The sequence below is a fragment of the Lepisma saccharinum genome, chromosome 20, assembly GCF_977018435.1.
Source record: "Lepisma saccharinum chromosome 20, izLepSacc3.1, whole genome shotgun sequence".
NCBI lineage: Eukaryota > Metazoa > Arthropoda > Insecta > Zygentoma > Lepismatidae > Lepisma > Lepisma saccharinum.
This window is the reverse complement of record NC_139248.1, coordinates 30,230,520-30,252,108: the sequence shown is the minus strand read 5'-3', so window position 1 is coordinate 30,252,108 and position 21,589 is coordinate 30,230,520. Positions and strand designations below refer to the sequence as shown.

At 38.5% G+C, this 21,589-nt stretch overlaps 1 protein-coding gene across 1 annotated transcript in view; it reads left to right on the top strand.

Annotated features, from left to right (window-relative positions):
• Dhc36C (Dynein heavy chain at 36C) overlaps positions 1–21,589 on the top strand; it is a 369,284-nt gene that overhangs the window by 2,130 nt on the left and 345,565 nt on the right. Inside the window, exons 2-3 of the mRNA XM_083142304.1 lie at positions 7,258–7,447; positions 10,272–10,783. Of these exons, the coding sequence (XP_082998430.1) occupies positions 7,262–7,447; positions 10,272–10,783 (698 nt within the window). The 5' untranslated portion in view covers positions 7,258–7,261. The remainder of the gene's footprint in view (positions 1–7,257; positions 7,448–10,271; positions 10,784–21,589) is intronic.

Sequence of the window (21,589 nt, the reverse complement as noted above, 5' to 3'; positions counted from 1 at the left end):
CAAGCAACATGAGTCGCTTGTCGTTTGCGTGTGAATTCTCTCTAAGTTGTGTAATATTATAAGTTTAATGTCAGTTGGATGGTTAGGTGTGTACCATATGCATAAATACATAACAACTGAAGCAGTGTTTTGTTCAGTTTTGCTCACATGTTTACCATCATGTTAGCTTTAGTTACTTACACACACACACACACACACCTCTGTGTCTTTGTCTTCCGCATTAACCCACCTCCGTGAAAAATCTAAATATGCTGTGTGGTGTGATCTCTTTCGACACTTTGAAATTTTATTTTTCTTGTTACTTATTAAGGCACTGGGTACACAACTGTGACCCAAGCATGCGACATACTTTAACGACATATCGCTTAGAAGCACAGCCAAACTATACAGCTAAGCTTGTAATAAAGACAAAGAAGGAATGTTCAGCTACACAAAGGCACACATGTGCAGTGTAATTCACAGTGTTGCAATATTGAAATGAATATTGATGGATGACATTTATCACCAACGTGCCTAATGGAGGGTTAACTGTGGGAATAGCATCCTCCCCCCACTTGGCACTGGTATATATCTAGACAGTTTGGATGATGGATTTGGGGCATTCCAGCATTACGTGTGTGACATTTCACACAAAATGTAAGGTTCTAGACATGAGAGTGGATTAAAATATTCACAATGAACTGATCTTGTAGAATTATAAAGTACTTTCGGGTGTCTGCTATATTATTATAATACGAGGCGCATCCAGAAAGTAAGTTTCCCTATTTTTTTTTAAAAAAACAACACAGTTTCAGGAAACCATTTATTGGCAACGGGTACAGCAAAGGTTCAGCTATTTTTCAACATAGCAACCACCAGAATTGAGACACTTGTCGTATCGTGGTATCAACTTTTGGATCCCACTGTCGTAGAACTCTGCCGCCTGTGAATGGAACCAGCGTGTGACAGACGTCTTCAGCTCTTCGTCGTTGCCAAAATGCTCACTGGAGGACAGGAATTTCTTGAGGTGCAAGAAAACGTGAAAATCGCTGGGAGCCAGATCAGGACTGTAAGGTGGATGATCAAACAACTCCCAGCTAAATTCCGTCAAAACAGCTGCTGTGCGCCGAGCCGTATGTTGACGAGCATTGTCATGGAGGAGCACAACACCTGCAGTAAGCATGCCACGCCTCTTGTTTTGAATCGCAATTTCCTTAGTGCTTCACAGTAATGGTCAGAGTTCACCATTTCACCTCTGGGGCAAAATGCCCTTCCTGTCCCAAAACACGGTGCACATCACTTTCTGTACCGACAGCGTCTGTTTGAATTTCTTCTTGACCGGAGATCCACTATGCTGCCAATGCATTGACTGCTGCTTGGTTTCCGGGGTGAAGTGCGAAATCCACGTCTCATCGCCCATGACGATCCTGTCGAGGAAATCATCGCCCTCATCATGGTACCGTTGCAGGAATTTCAGTGCTGCTCCTGAACGTTTCATTTTGTGTTCGGGTGTCAGGTTTTTCGGCACCCACCTGGCACACAATTTTTTGAACAGCAGGCGCTGCGTGACAATCTCATGCAACACGGATCACGATATCTGCGGAAAAAGGCTACTCAACTCCGTAATCGTGAAGCGACGGTTCTCTACGATGCGCTGCCGCACCAGCTCAACCAGATCATCAGTGATGAGGGATGGATGCCTACTGCGCTCTCCATCATGGACACTTTGACGATCTTCCGAAAACTGCCGACACCAGCGACGCTCCATCTGCTTACTCATAATGTTCGACCCATAGACCTCACAGAGCTGACGATGAATGTCAATTGGCGCAATGCATTGTGCATTCAGGAACTTTATCACCGACCGAACCTCACATGCGGCGGGAGAAGGAATACGAGCTTCCATTTCGGACCACTGCTGCCTCGCTACTGGCATGCGGCAGGAGAAGGAATACGAGCTTCCACTTCGGACCACTGCTGCCTCGCTACTGGCGCCGGGCGGAATCTGTCCGCCTGGCATATGATTGATACATCTTAGCTCTGCTGCGTATGCGCAATTTACACGGCTCATTATGTTTACTTTCACGGGAAAAAATAGGGAAACTTACTTTCTGGATGCGCCTCGTAATAAAATAAAAAAGATAGAAACTTCAGTATGATGACATACCCTGAATGCATAAAAAGCATGAACGAAAATGTGTTACTTGTGTGGCACTTTTAAAATGTATCAAAATTTGACCATGCTAATAATTTTTGTTGGTCAAATATGCAAATTATATGCATTCACAAACATTTAAACCTTAATGCAATTAAAAACACTATTAATTTCCAGATTAATTCATTTTGTTATTCACATGGAGTAGAACCACTTTTCGTGAAATGTCCCCATTTGTTGATAAATGTTACAACATGCAGAACTGGATATCAATATTGTTCAAAATGAAGTGGAACTTCTCTAAAATGGATACTTACATGAATTTAAAATGTCTGCTATTCAGAAAAAGGTTCAATTTACTTTTAAAACCCCATTTGTGTTGTCCATTTTTCTCATATGTTGAAATGTTTTATTAATGAAATCTATACATGAAATGGAAAGTACATTTTTCTTCTGAGTTTAATGAAGATATGTAAATTTTACATATTTCATTCAAGTGTATGTATATTTTTTACTAAATGTTTCTTTGGCTGAACTGTCTTTAGATTGTTTAAATTTATCATTTACCAGCATGGCTTTCATTTTCAGTTCACGATTTAAGGATAACATTTTTATTCTTTAAAATTCAGCCGATGTGCATTTTACCAACAGCAAACATACTGTCATGTCTTGAATTGAATTGAATTAATTTGGTGTTGTAAGTCCACTTTATGCACAGAAAGGCTAATTGGGACTGGGCCTACAGTTTATAGTGGAATCCGAACCACTTTGTGCCTACACCAGGTATCGAACCTGGGACCCCTTAATTGCAAGGTGACGACACTACCATTGCGCCACCGGGGAGGCCCTGTCATGTCTTGAAGAAGTTTCTTTTTCTTGTAGACATTGATGAATCTATTTTTGGTTTATTGATTGATTTGGTTTATTTTACTTCGCTTTTTTGCCACTTTTGGCTAATCGTGTAGATGAGGATGAATGGTGATTAGATGAAATTGATGAAGGAAACACACACAAAGAACATCCATGCCCAGGCTCGGATTCGAACCTGGGATCCCTGCTGTTGCAGCACGGTGTTCAGTTTTTGATTTATGTTAATCATCATAACTCACGTGCTGTGAAGTTCACAAGATAAAAGCAGCATGTAATTTGAAACAAAGACCACGCTTTAGGTCCGATAAATATATAAAATGGCCTGGCTGCAACCAGATTATCACAAGTACTGTGAAACAATAGACATTCTTCCCATTCTTGCAACAATGTCACCAAATTTCATAAATTACAATGTCACCAAATTTCATAAATTGCCATTGTTTTTCTCATGCTGTCCATTGCTGAGAAATACATACCACCTTGTATTTCTGCTGGGCAATTAAAAACTCTCTGCTATTAACACTACACTTGTGTGAAATGAGCAGTGCTCGAAAAATTCTCTTCAAAGCTAGGCGCCACGAAACTACCTACTAGCAATTGTGCATACTACAGTGTATTTCAAAAGTTGCCCAACCCAAACTTTGAAAATGTACATCATGAAAACCGTAAGAGGTATTTACACCAGGTTTTCTGCATTGAACTAATCATGTACACTATCACTGGGTTAATAAACTTATGTTAACATGTGTCCAAATAAAAGCAATAACATTATTTAAAGAACTATTTTTAATTTGCTGAAAAATCTGAGAATTGATTTTCAACAATATATACCAACGTAGAAATTTTCAGCGAAAAATGCAGGTTCGACTAGGACTCGGACACTGGGGTCTAATATACCGTGCCATTGCTCTAACCACTGAGCTACTGAGCCGGTCTGGCCTCGCCTGATTTTTTGCTGTTGCTGTTTTACCTGCGTGGAATCTTCTCTGCCAGTGCTACCGCAACGGGATCTGTTGCCTTTTTTGAAACACAGTAGACTTCGACATTGCCTGGTTCCTCCCAGCGTAGTAATGTTAATTATTGAAGATCAGACACACACAGGAAATGTACTACGTAGAAATTTTCAGGGAAAAATGCATTAACATCTCTACGCTGGAAGGAACCAGGCAATGTCGAAGTCTACTGTGTTTCAAAGGCAACAGATCCCTTTGCGGTAGCACTGGCAGAGACTAATCCACACAGGTAAAACAGCGAGAAATCAGGCCAGCTCAATAGCTCAGTGGTTAAAGAAATCGTAAGGTATGCCAGAGACAGGTTCGAGTCCTGGTCGAGCCTGCATTTTTCGCTGAAAATTTATACGTAGTACATCTTGTGTGTGTGCCTAATCTTCAATAATAATACCAACTCTTAACAACTTGTGGGATCATTTATTGGTGTTTGACTAGTCGTAAAACAGTTGCTTTGTGAGGTACAGCAGAAGCAGGGGATTTTTCTTGGAAAACCTCTTGCACATGAGTGTAAGAATGAGTAGTAAAATACTCTTCAGCAATGCACACGTATTGCTCCAAAGAATATGCCGTACTGAATCAATTAAAAGAACAGGCATAGTAGCATTGAAAGTGAGCGAAGAGAATTCAGTGTAACCAGAGGCAGACTAGGATTCTCTCAAGAGTCCAATTTCGGCACAAAATCTTGGTTTATGATTTTTCACGTAAATGTATAGCCAATACTTAGGCACATGTGGCATGCGTCTGTTGACAATATTTCGACCTGCTAGCATTGCCATATATGTCCCAAAAATGTCACTTTTTCACTCAACCCATAAAATCGCCAATACAAAATCCATCAAATGTTGCACATGATCAATATTGGTCGCAAATGATAGATTGACATGGCATCAGACATCTAATTATGACCCTTCGATAATTTCTTACGTATTTTTTTCATTCAAAAGTGCATTTCTGGATAAATTTTAACGCTGCCTTCCTCCAGTTATTAATTTATCTAAATTTTCTGTATGGAGAAAACTGCTAATTTTAAGCATTGAAAAAAATCTTAATGGATGAACTTTATAATGGAGAAAACCCGGTGTAAATATCTCTTACGGTTTTCATAATATACATTTTCAAAGTTTGTGTTGTGCAACTTTTGAAACACTCTGCATAAGAAGCTGATCATCACGGTATTCAAAACATCGCTAAATCATTCGAGAAAACAGGAAATGGAGTTTAGGCAGACAAAGAGTAAGAAATTATTAATGACTCCCTGGAATGGTCACAACGTTGATTTTAAAAGAAAAATAATTTGCTAACTTATGCTGTACTGCAATTTGAACTCAGAATCATCAATATTTCGTACAGATTGCAGCATAAGATCTCAGTCGCCAGGCTGAAATTTTTAGTCGCCATGGCAACCTGGTGACCAGGATTTTTTGAGCCCTGGAAATGAGGGACTCATCAATATTTTCTACGTAGCAAGCATAGTGAAGAAATGTCAAATTCGGTAACTCGAAGGCTGTCAAAGAGGCTGAAACTTCAAATCCAAATGAAAATGAAACTGCCATGATAGTCTTGGTCTAGAGGTGTTGTAAGGTCTAGGGTGTCTCTCACCAGGTGGTGAAAATAGCAGAAAGTATTGAAGACAGGAAATCACATGAGCAGGTGTTGAAAGTTTTCATGGAAGAACGAAAGCATTTAGGAATGTAATTCCTATTCAAACATACAACATGTAATATATTAGCAGCAGCAGTAAATATCGCAACACCTTGCTGTATTTTTCCAACTTCATGATGTGAGGTAAGAAAGCACTTGTCACTCACACAAAAATAAATGCACAGTGATGTAAGCTTGATACATGCCAACAACTGAAGAATATGTGCATCCATGTAACAGGCCAGACCAAGTCGTAAATCATCTTTTCCCTCTTCTTGTCTATCAGCAGCCAGCTCTTCTCTGGGTATGGTCACTGTATCGCCCAGGGGCATGTATGTGAGGGAGAAATGAAGAGAGAGCAGTTAAAAAAGAAAGGGACTGAACCGAATCTTTTTCGACTCTAGAAATGCTCAAGAGAGCAAGAGAAGAATGTACCACCCACTCCCAACTAGCTTTCCTTTGTCGGTGTGCTCTACACCCCTAGATTTATGACTGGTTTTCTCTCCAATTTGGGAAATTAAGGACGCTGTACTGTGGTGAAGAGATCAGTTATTCTGAAAATGTTTTGTCGATTGATTGATTGGATTAAAACTTTGGGTGTGTCGTCATTTTAGGTCATTTTGCACCCTTCAATGTATACGGGGAAATATCCCCTTACCTAAAATTCTTACTTAAAAAAGTTAAGCAAGGGGTGTAAAAAGCCCCTTGGGAAAAGTTAAAAGTGCCAGGTTTTAAAGGGACCTGCACAAGACAAACACAACACATTAAAAAGTAAGAACATACTAAAAGCTTCCTCACAGATGGTGGAAGAAGCAATCTCTTCGCAAAAATTTAAAAACGTTGGATAAAACACTGTTATGATTGCCCAACAAGGATGACAAACAGCTGGGAAGTTTAAAAGTCTGTCTGATGAAAGCAAAGTCGGCACATTCAAGAAGACATTACAATCACGACTCACTGGAGAGTCCAGCCCTTTCAGCAAGTGGCCATGGGTTAGACAGCTGTGTCCAATACGCAGTCGACTGAGAACAACCTCTTCTCGGCAGGAACGGAACGAGGAATGCCATGTACCTATAGTGGGCTTAATTGTATGAAGCTTGTTCCCCTTTACAGCATCCACTCTTCCTGCCAAGTGTCAAGAAGGCAACAATGAAAAAAACATTCTGCAAGTCCCTAGATGGCAGAAGGTGGACGAGAATGTCGCTGTCTGCATTAGCAGACTTGACAGCAGTGTCGGCTGCTTCGTTCCCCTTCATGACCACGTGACTCTGTATCCAGCAGAAGTGGACAATAGCACTGACAGATAAGAACACGAGGCATTTTGACCATTTCTGGTTCTGATCAGCCTCTCTTTACGCAATGAGCTCTTAAATAAAACTTTGCCAAAACTTTTTACCTTCAAGAAATCTTACATTTTTCAAATCGTTTTAGGTTGAGAAGCAGAAATCACATTTTACAAATTTACAAGTGGAAGTCCATGAGCATATCTTTTCAGAAATTGTTAGTTGCATCACTCAGAGCTACTGGACTCAATTTGTTGTAATTAGCACTTAGAACTGCAACACACTTGTGTTACATTTATTCTCATTTTTTCCCTTTCAGTGATATGGATAAAGACAAACCGTCTGCTCCCAAGAAGGGAAGATTCAATGAACCAAGAGAGATTTCGAAATCTTGCCAAAGATTTACTGAACAGGACAAGAAAATCTTGTTACAGGAGATATTTTCTCTGCCACCAAATGTGTTAAGACAACCTAAACCTAAAGAAAAGAACAGGCGAAAAGAACCTGAGGTATGTGTCACTGGTTTTAATGTATTAGGTATCTCTGACATTACTTTTAATTTACATGTGCATAAGCCAGGTGCAGATGCATGGGGAAGGTGATAGGGATTGCCAACCAGGTGCAGATGCATGGGGAAGATGATAGGGATTGCCAACCAGGTGCAGATGCTTGGGGAAGGTGATAGGGATTGCCAACCAGGTGCAGTTGCATGGGGAAGGTGATAGTGATTGCCAACCAGGTGCAGATGCATGGGGAAGGTGATAGGGATTGCCAACCAGTTGCAGATGCATGGGGAAGGTGATAGGGATGATTGCCCTCCCAACCGCCAGGTTTTTGTACATATTATTATGCCAAATTTTTTTCAAGAATCGACTGCTCTCTCTTTTATCACAAAGTTTAACAAGCTAGATTTTTTTTTTTTTTAATTTGACATAATTCCACTTTTGCTCATGATAGCCTAATTGAAACTGTATCTACAGTAAATTTGGATCCGAACCACTCTGCCTCAAGCGGGAATCGAATCCAAGATTCATGCAGAGAATGGGTTTTGTCTTTCTTTGTTTATTCATTTTTACTTCTCATATCTGATCGTTCATATCGTAAAATAACCACCTTAGCACAGTAGGTTGCGAACCTTGCAAGGTTCTGGGATCGAACCTGGAGCCCTTAGATGAATGTAAATCTTACCACTGGGGGTTAGTGGTAGCTAGTAAGCTCATGCTTGGCTGCTTCTTCTATCTGCAGAGGTAGGCTACCTAAATAAACTTAAAACTCGCAACCTTTTAAATGAATGGCAACTCACTTATCTTGGGTTAAAATGACCTAAAGACTGCAAAGGCAAGGTTGGCGATAGAGAAAGCATACGTCACTATGTTGTCTCCAACGTGTGCATTTTGTAAACTGCCACATGCTATTTACAAATGTAAATACTTCATTAATGCAATAATAAGAATAATGACATTCAATAATAACCACTTATTTCCACTCCTGGCCCTATTTTTTGAAAAAAAAACAACAAAAAAAAACACTAATCTCTACAACATAGTCGGTTCCTGCTAACAGAACCATATGTTGTGTATAAAAAACTGTATAAGTGTAGGTTAGGGAGATTTCACACTGAAGCGACAGGCACATGACGCTTGGAAGCTAACACTCAGTAATCAATTGAACCTTTCTAGTAGCTTGTATATTGCTCTGACTAGCCTGTTTTGTCAATACTGTATATCATGTTGCCTCATGCTCTAGTTCACCCATGCACGGTGAATGTTTTGCTTTAGCTTGCTTGTCGTTTACAGCTTCGTTTGTTGCCTGTTGCTTGCAGCCTGTTGCTCTGGTATGAATTCTCCCTTGGAGTTGTAGATTCTCGGTGAGACGAGGTAACCTACTGTAATTTGTCCCTCCCAATTGTAACTTCTCGATCTGCCACTGGCATAAACACATTTTGAATTGCAGTACATTGAAGATGTTATTAAAATAGTAACAAATGTGAAAGATTTTCAATTAATAGTGTATCCTTAAAAAAATGTAACAATTCATTTAATTACATTGTACTTATAAGATGTGTCACTGCCGTTTGTAAAACCTAGGCACGATTCTCAGGGTGGTGACCTCAAGTGTGAATTTTTTTCATTAATGTTCCCATATACATGACTCCAGGGCTCACCAAGCCTTTCATTAATTTGTATCTTTGGAGGTAAAGGTGGCCAGAACATGTTGCTGATCACATCACCTCATCACTTTGGCTGATATCAAGAATTTGCAGAGCCCTACCTCCACCCCCTAGTCACCCTATGACCCTTTTTGGTATAGTACAATGTACAGGGAAAGCTTTCCTTTCATCTTTTTATCTTTGTCCAAATACTATTATCTTGATTTTAAGGATTTTTCATGTTCACATAATTTTCAAAATTTACATTTCGTGGAAAACATGGGATTGAGTTGCCTGGAAATATAAAGACCACATATGTATGCCAGACTTTTTTTGATCTCTTCTAGTGTCTGGAATATATGGCCTTTGAGAGTTTATTTCAACTTGGACAAATCAGGGGAGTAGGCTGGTTGCGGGATAACAGTTTTCTGGTGATTTGCCAAAAATTACTGGACAATGAGTGAGGAATTTGCAGTATTGTGATGAACCATCCAGAACATGTTCTACCATATCTGTGGCCTATTGCACCGAACCTTTTCTCGTAATCGTTGCGTGACATTAGTGTAGAATGCTGCATTCACTGTGGATCCATGCAGCACAAACTCCAAATGGACAATCCCCTGCCAGTCAAAGAACACGATCAAAATCACTCTCGATGGAGGTTCAGCCCGATCTGAAATGCCTGTACCATTTGTAACACTGTGTTCGACTGAAACATTCCTTGCCGTAGGCTTTATATTACATGTTTGCAATTTCACATACCTAGGTATAACTTTACACATACTCGCGGCTCTTCCAGTTCCTTCATGGTAGGCTAACTGAAAATTGCTGTGGGCTCTCAGCTGCACTCAACATAACCTACTGCGTTACTGCAGTTAGCAACAGCTTTGAAACTGGGCTAAGTTAATAACACCGGTATGCACCACCACAGTTGGTTTTCTTCAACGAATTTACATACAAACTTTACAAAAAGAGTTCGGTTTCTTTTTGAACAGGCCTTGTATAATCATAGATAAACACACACACACACATAAATATATTTACATACATATCGGATCGTTAACATTATCTGTAATTTTACCAATACATCAATACGCCTATATTGGCCAAAAACAATAGAGTACTGATTAATTTGTCCCAAAACAAAAGGTTGTGTTAATCTCTATTCTTTATTTCACCTACAGAACAAAGCGAGGAGTTATGCAACAATGAAAAAGGAACGTGAGGAGTTTCGAAAGAAGTTGGTCACTCTTGTCATGAAGGAGGAGAGCAAACCAGGTCCATCTGACGAGGTGCCAACTTCTGATGAAAGAGATATTTTGCGCTACTATTACTACATTCACCATGGCATTGACACAGTTCACATAGCACCCATAGAAAACTCATGGCTGCAGAACATATACCACCGGTTGAATAAAAAGTTATTGGAGTGGAAGGAAGACGTCTCAAAGTTAACTGAAGAGGTCAAAGAGGACTTTATATTTAATGTGAAGAAGGCAGTTGTAGATTTTGTTCTGCAAGATTCCAAACAACAGATCAAGGATGCCGACATTCATTCTGCTGAGGATGATTTAAAGATAGTCCCTAAACCATGGCACCCTAGATTTGTCTCTTCACGTAAACAGATAGATAAGAATCTTCATATTGTGAATCCTTGTCTCACACAATTGTTGGACTTGTGGCACAAATCTTTCCTGTAAGTAGAACAAATGATTTATTAGTGTTAGCAATGTATGTGTACACTATGGCCCAGGAATCTCTGGAGCAAGGGAATTAAAACAAGTCTCTGTGTAAGTAGTTACTCAAGAGGGCTTGACCAATGAATGTGCGAGAGGGTAAAACGTGGCTGCAGCTACTTGCACTGATTTGCTTCAACCACTCACCTTTTCCCCTTCTCTACAGTTACGCATGGACTTGCTTCACAGATTCCCGGTACAGAGTATATGTATGTATATGTGTGTGTGTGTGTGTATGTGTGTGTGTGTATATATATATATATATATATATATATATATATATATATATATATATATATATATATATACACACACACGCACACACACACACACACACACCCACGTATGAAAAAAATAATTATTTTTATTTCATGTATTATTTTGGATGTGTTGTAGATTAAATGGATTGGTGAAATAATAGATGTGTTGACCAAGATGTGAAAATTGGATGGATGGTGAATCGGATATGCTCTTTGGAGGAAATAGATGTGTCGGTTGCATGGATGGATGGAGGTGTGAATTTGTTTGAGGTGTAGGTTTGATGTGTGGATAGAACATTGGAATAATGAATATATTGGATGGATGAAATGGTTATTGTCCAGGACAGATTGATCAATGAATGTACAGGGTGGGGCAAAGAAAAGGTAACCAAAGTCGTATCCATGAGGATGGTGTATTTATCGCACAATAACATGTTCCACATGCTTGCCGTCATTGCGAATAACAAGTTCTATGTGTTCAATGAGTTTAGACACATCTGGAAGCACTGTTCAGGGGATACATCTCCCAGCACTGAGTCAGTGTTCTCAAAATATAGTTCCAGAGTTTGTGGTACTGGTAAGAAACATTGTTCCTTCAACATTCCCCACAGAAACGCATCACATATCGTCAGGTCCAGACTTCTCGGAGGAAAAGGGAAGGCAGTCCCTCTGGACACAAGGCGTTTTGGGAACAGTTCCCCTAACAGTGCCCTTGTTCCCCAGGTCAATGTGTGGGGTGGCTCCATCTTGCTGGAAAACCTGCAGATGGAAATCTAGATTATTCAGATCACAAAATGTATGTAAATCTGCATGAAACCAAACAATGACCTCCTTACTGCCATTACCGTTCTTGGGTTACCAGCGTTATCTTGAATGTAATAGGATCCAATAACATTACAACTTCCAATGCTTACTTTCTCGGAATGCTGCGGTCTTTGGTTTGCTTCGGAGGTGCTGGTTGCAGAAAATGCTCTTCAAACCCACGACATACAGCTGCCAAGGATGGTCCAACCATTTCATCCGGTACCGTAACTTCTGAGGTAATACTCCACACCTCAAATCCGTTCTGCTAATGTGTTCTGCGGCATGGTGATCTGTCAATCAGCCATTACCTGTAATATGTAACATTGAAACATTACGTCCACTGCCAAATCAACATAAAACATAAGAACATAATAACATAAATCACATACTTCATTTTATTTCCATGTTTTGGTTACCTTTTTTTTTATGGAAGATTGGACAATGAGTGAATGGATGAGTGGATTGTATGGTTGAATGAAAGGATGTGCAGATTGGAGACACAACAATTAGAATGAAAAGTGAGCTCATTTGAGATAGTTCAGCATTTTGCTGTAAGGAAACATCTCAATTAGCCCAGCATCTTACACAATATAACCAAGAACCACATGCAAATTATGACACAAATCATCATACAGACTTAATATTTAATTGCTTCTAGCATTAGAAATATGTCCTGACTATTTTTTTTGAATGTGAGTACAGAATTAATTTAATGTAAGCAACAATTAATAGTAAAAAATAATGTTATTGTGTGTACTTATTAAATATATTTGATAGACATCTTTGAAAGTTTCCAAGCTGATCTTACTGACCTTGACAACTGTAACTCTCATAGACATTATTTGGTGGGAGCAAGTGGAGTACTAGTCACCCCAAAATTTTCAAGTTTATTAAAATTTACATGTGAGGGTATTTGATTTAACCTTCTGGAACCTGAGGTTTATATGCTACCCCCTTACCCCCCTCAATTTAGGTCCAAAGTTATGCTACTGCTAAACTAAATAAGCATTTCAGATAGTGTAGCACTAGCTTTGGAGTAATGTTCAGCACAACGACCTATTCATGAAGATAGAAGTGTGACATTTTGTATGTTAATCAAGTAGTCCAAAAATAAGTTGCTCTACATTGCATTTTTCAAACATAGTTTCTGTTTGATTCCCCTTTCAACTTCCAGAAAAAGATTAAAAATTCTGGTGATGGATGTGGATGGATGGAATATGATAAATGGATGTGTGTATTGCATGAATAGATGAGTAGATGGATGGGTGTGTATATTGGACGAATAGATGGATGGATATGTGTATTGGATAAATAAATGAATGGGTCTGTGTATTAGATGAATAGATGGATGTGTGTGTGTGTGTATTGAACAAATAGATGGATGGGTGTGTGTATTGGATGAATAGATGGATGGGTGTGTGTATTGGACGAATAGATGGATGGGTGTGTGTATTGGATGAATAGATAGATGGATGTGTGTATTGGATAAATAGATGAATGGATGTGTGCATTAGATAAATAGATGGATGGGTGTGTGTATTGAATGATTACGTGGATGGGTGTGTGTATTGGATGAATAGATGTGTTGACATGTGTATTGGATGAATAGATGGATGGATGTGTATATTGGATGAATAGATGGATGGATGTGTGTATTGTACTGGATGAATAGATGAATGGATGTGTGCATTGGATAAATAGATGGATGGGTGTGTGTATTGAATGATTAGGTGGATGGGTGTGTGTATTGGATGAATAGATGGATGGATGTGTGTATTGGATGAATAGATGTGTTAACATGTGTATTGGATGAATAGATGGATGGATGTGTATATTGGATGAATAGATGGATGGATGTGTGTATTGTATTGGATAAATAGATGGATGTGTGTGTGTATTGGATGAATAGATGGATGTGTGTGTGTATATATTGGACAAATAGATGGATGGGTGTGTGTATTGCATGAGTAGATGAATAGATGGATGGGTGTGTGTATTGGATGAATAGATGTGTTGACATGGGTATTGGATGGAGATAAATAGATGGAGATAAATAGATGGATGGGTGTGTATTGTATTGGATAAATAGATGGATGGGTGTGTATTGGATGAATAGATGGATGTGTGTGTGTATATTGGACGAATAGATGGATGGGAGTGTGTATTGGATGAATAGATGGATGGATGTGTGTATTGGATGAATAGATGGATGGATGTGTGTATTGGATGAATAGATGGATGGATGTGTGTATTGGATGAATAGATGGATGGATGTGTGTATTGGATGAATAGATGGATGGATGTGTGTATTGGATGAATAGATAGATGGATGGATGAATAGATAGATTGATGGATGTGTGTACTGGATAAATAGATAGATTGATGGATGTATGTACTGGATGAATAGATGAATGGATGTGTGTATTGGATGAATAGATGGATGGGTGTGCAATGAATGGATTGAATGTGTGCATGTGGAGATTAGATAACTGAATGGATGGATGAGTGAACTGGGCAGATGGATGAATGGTTGGATACTTGCATGGTTGGCTGGAGGAATGTGTTGCATTGATGAGTTAGATGCATGGATGAATAAATGAATCAATGTATGTGATGAATGACTAACTGAATAAATAAGTGGGGTAAATTTTTGTGGAATATATGGATGAATAGATTAGATAGATGTATATATTCATGGATGTTAATAAAACCAGCTAAGAGATGGGCCTGAAGTGACAACAATCAGTTAAAATTTATGTTTGGATCGATCCTGCAAATGGTGATATTCATCAGGAAGAGTTACAAAAGAAAAGTATTAAAAGGTGAAGAGGATGGGAGGTATTTTGCAGAATCAACATGTCAGTGTTATCTTTTAGGTACTCCGTAATAGAATTTAAATGTATTTGTAAATGGATGGATGAATAAATTAATGTATTGGATGTGCTTCCCTATGCTTTGCAACACGCCATGAAGACTTATAGGGGGTGTGGAGTTAGGGCCTCACACTTTCTTGATCATGGCCGAAGGTGGGGGTGATGTGATCAGCACTGTGCCCCTGGCTGCCTTTACCCCCCCAGAGTTTCCTCCGGGTTCCCACTTTATACAATGCTGGGTGGGCACTGGAGCTGCTTGAACAGGTGGGGAAAATCCCGGTTCTCCCCCACTGGGGATCAAACCCGGGTCTCTTGCATGGTAGTCATACGCCATAAAAGACAGAGCTACCATGGCTCATTAATGTATTGAATGGATTGATGAGTATTGATGAGAACAGTGTTAATCAGAATGGACTGTTTAAGGAACTTGAGGAGTATAATATTCCCCTCAAAATAATAAGACTAATATTGCATATGCAGACGATATTATAATAATTACTAGAACAATAAGTACACTTAAACAACTTTATGATCAAATTGAAAGAAACTACTACTTACTGTAAATGAAAAGAACACCAAGTATTTGAGTTGGTGTTTTAAGTCCACTTTATGCACAGTAAGGCTAATCGGGACTGGACCTACAGTTTAAAGTGGGATCTGAACCACTTGTGCCTCCACCGGGTATCGAACCCGGGACCCCTTGACCAAGTATTTGAGAATGTCGGAGATCAGAAGAGCACCTCAAGATCTGACAATTGGATAGAAAAAGTTTGAGGGAGTCCCTTGTTTAAGAAATCTGGGGACAGTGGTATATAACGACAATGATATGAGTAAAGTGTTAAAGGAAAGAATGCAGGCAGGCAATCGTGCATATTATGGGAATAAGCATATGTTCATAAATAGACTGATTAAAATTTATAAGACACTGGTACGACCAGTTGTCACTTATGGATCGATGCCCTCAGAATATTTGAGAGACGGATATTAAGAAAGATATATGGACCTGTGAGTAAAGATGATGGCTGGAGAGTAAGATATAATGCAGAGCTATATGATTTAACCTCTTAACATACAGATTTTTTTAAAAGAATTGTTTCGATTTTAATTAATTTTTTTATTACTCGGTTGAAATAATCAGTTAAGAACATTATAAATGGTTATAATAATGTTGATTGTTGACAACTCAAGAATGAGATAGATACATGCGTCTGAAAAGCCCCTAAAATAAAATCCCGAGTATACTCGTGCTATGAATGAGTAAAATATTACAAATAGAACTTGTTAAAAAATCAAGATAAGTTATTTTAATAATCAAAATAAACACAAAATAGCACTGAAACACTAATTAGTGAACTTGAAAACAATTGTTTATATTATAGGGACTTCGTCATTAGTCCTAAAACGTGTATAAGTGTACCCACTAAACGTGAAATACGTTGTTTATAAGTTACTGGCTGTGTGATAAGCCCTGAAACATGGATCATGCAAAAAGCTACACTGCATTCCTCACACATGTATCTTGGATTCTCTTCTAGCCTTCTTCCCTCTAGCATCACGCACACTGCTGCACATTCTTGTAGGATTTTGCTTCTTCTCAGTTGGAGTAATCACTGAAGGAAAATGGCGACCAACAAGTCGCATTGGTGTTGCCGTTGCTGAGGGGCGACCAGCTGCTTTTGGTGAAAATTCTTCTCTTTGATGATGAGCAACCACTTTCTCAATGACAGCGACACGAAAGTCAAGGGCACTCTTCCGTACTCCATGTTTTCTGTAGAGTACGAAGGCATTCCACACAGCTAGTTCTAAGAGGTGGAAAAATATTTTCTTATAATATTTTGTACCTCGCTTTTGTGGCAATGGATTGTTTGCAATGTACTGATCTACCCTATCAACACCTCCCATTTTATCATTATATGCAAACACGACCACAGGCTTCACAACATCTTTGTTCCTTTGTCTGCATGTTTCCATTTCCGCACTGGAAACTGGGTAACATCGAGACATCTCTTTTGTCTTTCCACTTTAGTGCAAGAAGTTTACCTCGTTGGCAAGCTACAGTCTCTCCTTTCTTCAGTTTTATCCTTTGAAACGATGGAGGCATATTCTTTCTTGTGGGGTGCACAGTGCCATACACATCTGTTCTATTAGATATCAAAATATCGGCAAGCTGGGGAGACCTGTAGTAGTTGTCTACAGTTAGGCAGTATCCCATATTCAGCAGGGGTTTCATGAGTGTCATGACAACTTGTGATGATATGGGTAAATCTTTATAGTCTCTCATGAAATTTAGTGCCAGCGCCTGTGTATATTATTAGGGACCAGACATATCCAGTTGCCGATTCACACAGCATGAATGACTTGATGCCAAATCTGGCTTGTTTCATAGGTATATATTGGACCCATCCCAACCGTCCTTTGTATAACATCAGACTTTCATCAATTGTCACATCTCGTTCTGGAGTACAAGCAGATTTAAATTTGGTAGATAAGTGATCCAAAATTGGCCATATTTTATTCAGTTTTGGTTGAGGATGACTCTCAGCGTCATATGTACTATTATCAAAGAAATGCAGATTTTTCTTAAAATTCACAAATCTATGAAACGGCAAAATTTGTCGAAAAATTGGTGTAGCTAAAATTGGATTCTTAATCCAGTACATTTGATAGGTAGGTTTCTTTACAATACTCTGTAACAGTCTGTGTATGATAATCATGTGTTATTTTCATTGAAATGTCACATCAAGAACACAGTGCTTTTGCGCGCATAGCAACATGCATTTGTTTTCTTTATACGCACGCCAGTAAGAAGGTTGCGCCAGTCAGGCGAGAGCTCGCGAACAGTGTGGCTGCTCGGACGTTTTTACAAAAGCATCTCCGGTGTGAATTGTGATACTTAACCACAATATTTGTTATTTGTAGTACTCGTGTTAGTGAATAAAACATAAAAAACACAAACAGTATGAGTGAAATAAAAATATACATTTCGTCCATTGTTGTGTCTTTCCATTCTCATGCCAGTGTCTGCCTTGCATATCTGTGCATAAAGTGTTCAGTTCTTAAATTGGGCGACATAAATTGCTTCGGTACAGGCTAACAGGACTGTGGCGCCTCCATTTTCTTTGCAAATGCTTCCTCTTTAGATCACCGCCAAATTCCACACACCTAATTTACATCTCGGCAACAATAACAAAATAATTGGTTATATGTGAAAGCAAGCTTATTATACTGCATAATGCAATAAAACTATCTCCTGTATATTCGGTGGCCATAAACATATCCAAAGTGTAATAATCAACTTCAAAGCAGTGACATTTAGTTTTCTTGCTATGCTTTTCCATTATTGCATATACAGCATGCAAATTCTCATTCGATTTGTATTTAATTTGTCAATTTAAGACAAGGGCCGCAATAGGCCATAATTATAATAGATTAGTATTCTACCTGTAGTATTATATGGATGCGATGCAAAACTTGGTTCCTTACATCGAAAGAGGAACATAAATTAAGAGTATTAAAAAAAAAATACTTAAAAATATATTTGGACCTAAAGGGGATAAGGAGACAGGTGAGTGGAGAAGGTTACATAATTTAGAAACTGTATAATTTGTATTCATGTCCAGATATTATTATAATGATTAAATAAAGAAGACTTAGATGGGCAGGCCATCTGGCCTGAATGGGAGAGGAAAGAAGATTTACAGGATTCTTGTTGGGAAACCTGATGGTAAGAGATCAGTAGGAAGACCAAGACGAAGGTGGAGAGATAATGTTGAGTTAGACCTAAAGGAAATCGGTAAGGATAGAAAAGAGTGGATGGATCTTGCTCAGGATAGGGACAGATGGAAGACTTGTTGCAGCCATAAGCCTTCAGGTTTAAGAAGGCTTAGAGTGTTAGTTAGATTAGAATTAACATTATTCTTTTAATGTGTCTGTGTAGGGCAAAAATTAATCCTTGTCACTCAAATGTTGTTTCCCCATCAACTAAGAGGAGGCTTGTCTTGCAGTTATTGCAAGTAACCAATATCACCGTGAACCTAAACTATTCAATATCATAAACAACTTTGATTTAAATAATATGCGAAAATCTCTTACAGGTACTCACCGCTCCATGCATTCGATTGTAGTTGCCTAGATACCGCTGTATTTATCAACAATGCCTGATTATTACTTCAGCATTGTTGTGGCTTGGAAGATGAACAACTCGACTACAACGTCTATTCAAATGAGGATTAATTTTCCTGCCTACCGAAGTAGTTTTTTCAGGAAGACAATCCCTTCAATTTCAAATAATATATGTATGAAGACTACATACAGTCAAAATTACAATGTGAATATCACATATATACAGATGTTTCAAAATCAACGTCTGGAAAAACAGGAGCAGCATTTTACTGTGATAATTCTGCAGAATTCAAAATCATTCCTTTGCCATCGTATCTGTCCATATACACTGCAGAAGCTTTCGCAATATGACAGACATTGCTTTATGTACAAGAGAAGAGTTTAATTCAGTTATAATTGCAACCGATTCAGCCTCTGTGCTAAATTTTTTACAGTTTGGATCATGGTCATGTCATACGGAATGGTACATTGTTAACATAAGAATACTCACACTGAAATTAACGAGTTTGGGATATGATATCAATTTATTTGGACACCTGAACATTCTTTAATAGAAGGGAACAATATAGCTTTGGCAAAATATGGAGCGAATCAAACAATCGAACGGTCGCTGTCAATAAAGTTTCCGTCCGTAGTTTTGGAATCACACACTAAGAAAATACTATTTACTGACTGGCAAAGCTTGTGGACAAATACTGGCACTCAATGCGGTAAGGCATACTATTCTATACAAGAAAAAATTCCAAAGGAATGTTGGTTGAAACAGATTTGACTCTCCTGAAGTTCCCTGTACGCTCACCTTGGCACTGGATGTGTCATGCTTCAGTGTCCAGTTTGCACATGTTTGTGAAGTGTTAAGGTGTAAACAAATGTTTTAGATTTTGTTTTAGTTTACGTATTACTGATGCTCTCCTGCAGTCTAATAATACCATGCGCTGCAGGTTAAATCACACTATCGCTGCAGTTCACCTTTACAAGAAGAATCTAGTGACTTCACCAGTTTGTGCAATGAAAATACTGCAACTACGAACCACATTAGACTCGTATTTCAATGCAAACTTTATGAAACTTAGAGAGAACCATTTTTACAGGAATTGTACAGGAGTGGACATCAAGCGCTACTGACACTGCCTTGTTTACTGACTTCACCTTCATCCTCGGTAATCTATATTCTTACAAAATATCTTAATAAGTCAAATATAATTCTGTAAAAGTGTAATGAAATTTTGAAACTATTTATTATGAATGGAATAATTGTGAGTAAATATTATGTGCATACATGTATATAATACCAATTGATAAATTGTTAACTGGTGCATGGATTTTGTCCACAACCAATAAATATTTTATATACGATGAGGGAGAAACTAGGATTGCCTGATTGATGATCAATTTGCTATGGCAAATGCACAGAGAAGTCTTATAAAAATTTGCTAACAAAATGATACTTTAATGCTTACAAAATCTTAGGTTTTCTATTGGGCAAATACAATGTTTTTCTTTATCAAGTCGTCCGTGGATTGTCGGCTAATACGCCGGGCAGTGGGTCATTTACATTCACAGCTGTACGCTCACCTTGGCACTGGACGCGTCAATGCTTCAGTGTCCAGTTTGCACATGTTTGTGAAGTGTTAAGGTGTAAACAAGTGTTTTAGATTTTGTTTTAGTTTACGTATTACTGATGCCCTCCTGCAGTCTAATAATACCACGCTATCCGCACAATTTGAAACAAAGCATTTTTATTTGCGACTCTTACTTCATTATGAATTGTTGTAGAAGATAAAATACGTTTCGCAGCAGAATTCCCAGATGTTCCTGTTTCACACAGAGACAGTGTTCGGATTCTTGTGAACAAATTGAGATAACCAGGGTCTGTTCTTGATATGAAACAAAGGGTAAAATGGTGTGTGCTTAATGAGGAGAATTGAAAGAATATCAGGAGGGAAAACAAAGCAATTTTGGAAGAGGAAATGACACGTGTTAGTGAAAATTTCCTTTAAAAATGCCGTAAATGTGTGGATGCTGGGGAATATCATTTCCAGCACCTCATGTAACAAGGTACGTACTCATTTTAATTGTAACTGTCAATGTAATTGTACGAACTTCTTTCATTACATAGCTAGCGGCCCCATTTACGTGGATATTGCATACAGTTTGGCCGTAGACACGATCTTACTTTCTGCCGTGCTAACTGCCGTTCCACGGGTGACTCGACCGAGAAAGGCACTGTAGCTTCAAGTAGCAAGGAAGTTATCATGAAAAATTGTTTACCTTGGAATGTCAGATTTTGTTGGTGGTTAACCATAAAACCATAAATGATATGTAAGAATAATGCAATATGCCTTGTCTATGAAAAATAGAAGGTGTCTACACTTTGACTTTTCAAAATATAAGGACCTAGCAGATATAGTTTGCATAGGGTTTTGCATTACGTAATGGCAATCGTGGGTTTCATCTTGAACTCAGCTCATCTTTTTTTAAATACATCACCATGGGAAAAGATGTTCAAAAGTGATTCGATAACAAAGCAATATTTACGTGTTTATCACATCGGTAATTTAGTAGACTGTTAAAATGTATTTTGTGTCACTGTTGTAGTAGGTAAAAAGATATAAGGCAAAAGAGAGTAAGTGAGTGAGAATGAATCAGTGCTTATACCATGCGCGCCGACTACGTGGGTGCTCCGGGGCTCGAGCACCCACATAAA